This window comes from Ursus maritimus, unplaced genomic scaffold (genome assembly GCF_017311325.1).
Source record: "Ursus maritimus isolate PB19 unplaced genomic scaffold, ASM1731132v1 scaffold_30, whole genome shotgun sequence".
Taxonomy (NCBI): domain Eukaryota; kingdom Metazoa; phylum Chordata; class Mammalia; order Carnivora; family Ursidae; genus Ursus; species Ursus maritimus.
Genome location: NW_024425564.1, coordinates 537,063 through 543,062, shown reverse-complemented (window position 1 = coordinate 543,062; position 6,000 = coordinate 537,063). Strand labels below are relative to the sequence as shown.

General features: G+C 41.8%; 1 protein-coding gene across 6 annotated transcripts in view; it reads right to left on the bottom strand.

Moving 5' to 3' along the window:
- The window catches only part of BTBD9 (BTB domain containing 9), a 406,941-nt gene that overhangs the window by 73,648 nt on the left and 327,293 nt on the right, over positions 1 to 6,000 (bottom strand). For all 6 annotated transcript variants that reach the window (XM_040644643.1, XM_040644645.1, XM_040644647.1 and 3 more), the window contains exon 9: positions 3,469 to 3,576. In XM_040644643.1, the coding sequence (XP_040500577.1) occupies positions 3,469 to 3,576 (108 nt within the window). The remainder of the gene's footprint in view (positions 1 to 3,468; positions 3,577 to 6,000) is intronic.

Here is a 6,000-nt window from a genome sequence, read left to right as displayed (position 1 = left end):
GGGGGGGCGCCTGGGTGGCTCAGTCGGTTAAGCGTCTGCCTTCAGCTCAGGTCATGATCTCAGGTCCCTGGGATCAGCCCCCTATCAGGCTCTCTGCTCAGCAGGGAGCCTGCTCCTCCCTCTGCCTCTGCTGCTACCCCTGCTTGTGCTCTCTCACTCTCTTGCTCTCTCTCTCAAATAAATAAATAGATAAATCTTAAAAATATATATATAAAGCCACTGGGAAGGATCTAAAGAGTGAATGCATTTTTGAATCAAGAAAAAAACCATTTAAATAACTATAAAACCATTATGATATATACCTGGGTCAGTAGTTAGTCAACAGTTCCTGTTAAAAACCCATTCTGTATCACACCTTCAGCAGGAGAACATAAAGAGATGAGGCACCTAATTTATAACACATAAAATGACAGACGAGATGGGTGATGGTAACCAGTGAGATGTGGAAAAGATGGGGAAGCAGAGGGGCTGGCCTGTCAGCTGTACACTCAGTGAGCAATGGCTCTGAAAAGATAAATGGGCAGTTGTTCATGGGCCTGGAAGGCCTTCCTGTTGTATAAAAAGGGTTCTAGGTGCTTGGAAATAAGCTAATCATTTCATTTCCCTGTTTCCATCATCTAGCTGGGCTTAGCCCTCTTTAGTAAGGCTTCATGGTACAATAGAAAGAGCCCTCCATTTTCCCTTTTATAAAATGAGGACAATATCCCACAAGGTGTTTTATGTTCAGGACAAAATAAGACAAAATACAAGAAAGTCACAGAATACTAGGTACTCAGTAATTGATAGTTTTCTTTTTTTTTTTTTAAGATTTCATTTATTTGACAGAGAGAGACAGCGAGAGAGGGGATCATGACCTGAGCCAAAGGCAGATGCTTAACGGCTGAGCCACCCAGGCACCCCAATAATTGATAGTTTTCTTATCCAACGGCAGAGATGGCTACAAGATGTGTGCTCCGCTGAGAAGGGGCTGCCCAGCCGGAACTATGGTTTCCAGGCCTACCAGCAGCTAGTGCGGTAAATGACTACTTCTCCTCAGTTGAATGCAAGCGGAAGGGATGGTCACTACACCAGGCCAAGGCTGTTCAGAAGGACCCGGTGTACCTTCTCTCTGTTCTTTCCCCATTTGCCAGCTAGATGCAGATGTTGCTGATGAGGCCCCAGATGATGGCAGAGCCACAAGAAGGAAGATGCCTGGGTTCCTGAGTGAGTCACCTGTGGAGAAGAGCCACCTGACCACCAGGAAGGCCCATACTGCCGGCTACATGACTGAGAAACTATTGTGTTAAGGCACTGGAAATGTTGACGCCACTTTCTGTTATAGCAGCAAGTGTTACCTTAACCGACGGAAGCATTAAACGTGCTCTTTAATAATTACGATCACCATGATGGTAAGGATGTTAGGCATTGCATCACACAAGCCATCATTAATGCTGTTATGAAATCTTGGCCAAGTAAGCACACAAAAAGATGTTCGACATCATTCTCCGTGAGGAAAATGCAAACTGAAACCACCACTTCACTCCCACTAGGATGGCTGTGAACAAGAAGATAGACAGTAACAAGTATTGGCAAGAATGGGGAGAAATTAGAACCCTCCTGCATTGCTGGTGGGAATGCAAAATGGTGCAGCTGCTGCGGGAAAGTTTGGCAGTGCCTCAAAAACTTAAACACAGAGTTACCATAAGACCCAGCAATTCTACTCCCAGGAATATACTCAAGAGGACTGAAAACATATGTTCATACAAAGGCTTGCACAGGAATGTTCATAGCAGAAATACTCATTTTAGCCAAAAAGTGCAAACAATTCCAATGTTCATCCACTGATGAATGGATAAACAAAATGTGACATATATATTTGCATATTATTTAGTCATAAAAAAGAACGAAGAGCTGACACACAACGCAACATGAATTAAGCTTGACAAAAGTATATGTTAAGTGAAAAAAAAGCCAGAAGGAAAGATCACATACTATACGATTCTGTGCATAGGAAATGTCCAGAATATGCAAATCCATAGAAAGAAGGGAGATAACTGGGGGTGAGGGGCTGTGGGAACTGTGGCACTGTCAGAAAATGGAAAGACTGTTACTGGGTAGGAGGTTTCCTTTTGGGGGTGATGAAAATGTTTGAAACATTAGACAGTAGGTATGATTGTCCAACTCTGAAAATACACTAAAAACCACCGGACTGTACATTTAAAAGGGGGAATTGTATGACATGTGAATCATATTTCAATGATAAAAAAAGAGAAATCTTTGGGTGCCTGGGTGGCTCAGTCAGTTAAGTATCTGCCTTCAGCTCAGGTCATTCAGGGTCCTGGGGTCAAGCCCCGAGGTGGGCTCCCTGCTCAGTGGGAAGTCTTCTTCTCCCTCTGCTGCCCTCCCTACCCCACTTGTGCTCTCTTTTTTTCCCCTGTCTTTCTCAAATAAATAAATAAAATCTTTTTTTTTTTATTTTAAAGATTTTATTTATTTATTCGACAGAGATAGAGACAGCCAGCGAGAGAGGGAACACAAGCAGAGGGAGTAGGAGAGGAAGAAGCAGGCTCATAGCGGAGGAGCCTGATGTGGGGCTCGATCCCACAACGCCGGGATCACGCCCTGAGCCGAAGGCAGACGCTTAACCGCTGTGCCACCCAGGCGCCCCATAAATAAATAAAATCTTACAAAAAAAAAAAAAGAGATCTCCTCTATTTGCTTTATCTTGCCTCCCAGAGAATCTGGCTCTCCACAAAAAGGCACTGAGCTCTTTTTAGATAATGACAGGGAAAAGGTATGATTCTAGGATGCTGGGAATGTGCTAAATTTTAGCTGAGTGAGTTAAATGGGTATATACACGTGTACATACTCATTCTAGTCATGATCTCAGGCTGGTCAGACCCCCACAAGATCCTTCCTCCTAGCTTCTCCTACAACAATGTAAATGCAAACAGAGGCCCAAAGCCATATGCATTAAATGACTAGAGACCTATAATACCAACCAAGCTTTCTTTCATTTAGGTAACAGTGTAGCTGACACTGAGATGAGATAAGTATTTATAGGTAAACCTGAGAATGATATGAGGGTGGGGAATGGAGTCCCAGAATAACTACTAAAGCGTGCATTGCATTGGCAAAATTCTGTAAGTAAGAAAAAAGTTCTAAAGGGGTAGTGTGCTACCGGTATCAGGGGTGGGGACCCAAGAGAGGATTGCATATGGAAATCCTTCTTTTCCCTGCTCAGGTACATGTCATTTTCAGGAGTCAAGTTCAAACCACCAAATAAGGAAAGCTTGTTTGATCACATAAAATAACTTCTCATCGAAGTACTTAATAGTCAAAACTGGAGTAAAGGATCATCAGGATGTTTTCATCCTCCAACCAAGAATAGAATTTGGTGACTCCATGAATCTGCATTAGAACCTTCCGAATCCATTGGAAAGACTGTCCTTTAAATTATAATAAATTCTGTGAAAAGACATAACTTACTTGCAGGAGACTTTAGTTCTGTCGGCCACCATGGTCCACTGTTGCTGGTTGGTGGAGACCTCAACATAGTAGCTGTAGCTTCGATCATCACAGTCCCAAAGCAGTAACCTGAACAAAGGAAAATACGTAAGAATGCTGTGAATGTTCCAACTGCCTGTTTCCTGACGCTGTCGGCACAAGGAAATCCATGTCTACTTTACCCCTCCTTCCTGTCTCCTTTGCTCCCCCCCCCCACTTCCAGGGCTGGAGAAAAGAAGTGAATCCCCAGCAAAAGTCTGGTGACAGGAGGTGGAGTCCATCTGCAGTGAGAGCCTTGTCTCTTTAGGAACTTACTTCACCAATAACCCAATCTCAGGCAGCCTATGTCCCCTGATTGGCTATGCTCTTCAGGTTGGCTGATCCGTGAGAAGATGCCCCCAAACCCTCCCTCCTGATTCATCTCCAGTTGGCTGGGCTGACCAAAAGTAACATCCCTGAGACTAGCATTCATGGAGAAATCTGTGCTTTCTAACTGATAATAACTAGTATGCCCCCAATGACCTCAATTATCATGTTTTAGAGTCCTTGTCATTCTTAGCAGACTTCTTGCATAGCTGTGGTACAATGATCTGATTTGAAGATACAAGCAAACATATATTCGTTAGTAAAACTTTCTTATTATTTAGAGATTGATTATTCGGGTTCTGTTCCTCACATCTCCTTTTTAGCTCAGATAAGAATCTGAGCATTGACTATGTGATTCCATTTACATGAAGCTCCAAAGAGACAAAATTCATCCCTGGTGACAGGAATCAGAACAGTGGTTACCTCTGGGAGAGGTAATGCTTGCAGAAGGGGATGAGGGGACCTTCCAGGATGCTGGAAGTGTGCTGATTCTGACCGAGTGGTAGTTCGTGGGTATACACACAGTAAATACCCAGTTGAGCTATACATGAAAGATGTGTGCCCTGTATGTGTGTTATTCCTCAGTTAAAAAAAAAAAAAAAGAATAAGAAGAGAATCTCAGTATTGTAATACAGGATTAGTCAACAGCCCAGTATTTTGCTTCTGACAGTGCCACAGTGCTGGGAGATGAGAGACCATTGTTTTCTATGATTTCAGCCTCAAAAAAAAAAAAAAAGAAAGAAAGAAAGAATTATGATTTCAACCTCAAAAATTCTTCTCATACAAGGTATCTATCGTTTCACATTTGGTCGGTCACACACATTTGCTTCCTCCAAAGGCCACAACAGAAAGTGAGCTCCCTGAAGGCAGTGCCTATGTCTCACTGATCTTTCTACATCCAGGTACTCAGCATGGCGTCTCACAGAGCCTAACTCAATGAATATTTATTTGTAACAACAGTAATAAGGAGGATTATTACTACCACAGTAGCCAACATTTCTTTAATGCTTATACTGTGTACCAGACCCTATGTTAAGTGCTCTATATAATTTATTCTATTAAATGCTTCCAAAATCCCCTTAGCAAGCATTATTATTCTCATCAAATTATAGATGGTGCAAGGAAGGCTTACCACTGTTAAGTAATGTGTCTATGCTCAAACAGTTAGTGCTGGCAGATACAGGGTTCAAACCTGGTGTCCTGGCCAAAGACCGTTTCTATCATCCCTCTGCCAAGTGCTTCCTTTACTCCCAGTTTATGGACCTGGGTTCCAATTTACAACGGCAACCTATCACTCTACAAAAGTAGTTCATATTATTTGCCCCTGATCTTGCAATGATAATCAATAAAAACCCTTTGCACAAGCTTAGTTTAGTGTCGCCCATAACGCTATTATTGGGGATTAGAAATGACACTGTGTTCCCCTTACCTTTTGTTCCTTGTTTTCAAGTGTAATTTTGTTTGCTATCAATGACTAAGCCCACACTACCTAATATTTTGGAATTCATCATTTAAGTAAAGCAGGAACAGGTCCCACCTTCACTCCCTTGAGTATTCCCCTTAATCCCCCTGAGTATTTAATCTCTCGAAGTACTCTGAATGAATCATACAGGATCCCGCCCTATTGTTTTTAAGTGTCTAATAATTCTGCTCTCAGATTATACCAGCTTGCCTGATAAGAAAGTGAATCATTTCCCTCATTAGTCATTTCCTCAAGTATTATTCTAGTTTCTTAGCATTTTTATGCAGTTGGCCTGTTAATTTATATTTACGTTGGGTAACTTTTAAAAGTGTAATTTTTGTTTCTATGTTTGTCTAGCTCTTTTAAAGATTACAGAAAGATTGTTGATCTTCTTGTTTTAAAAAAATTCTACTCCAAACATATGGATTCTGTTCATAGATGTTCCATAGATGTTCTGGGCTGGGATAATTTATAACTCTGCCAGATTACAAACAAGAAAAAAGTCTTCAAATTGATTAATCAGTCTCTTTACTTAACAACCCTGGTAACAGGCTTTTCGGGAGACGACAACATGGAGGCTATTTCCCCAGTGAGATTTTGGATTATTTGTGGAGACCCAGGTTCACCATAATCCCTGCCGTTGTGGATAATCATGAATTAGTGTTTCTACTAGGGTATCTATGAAA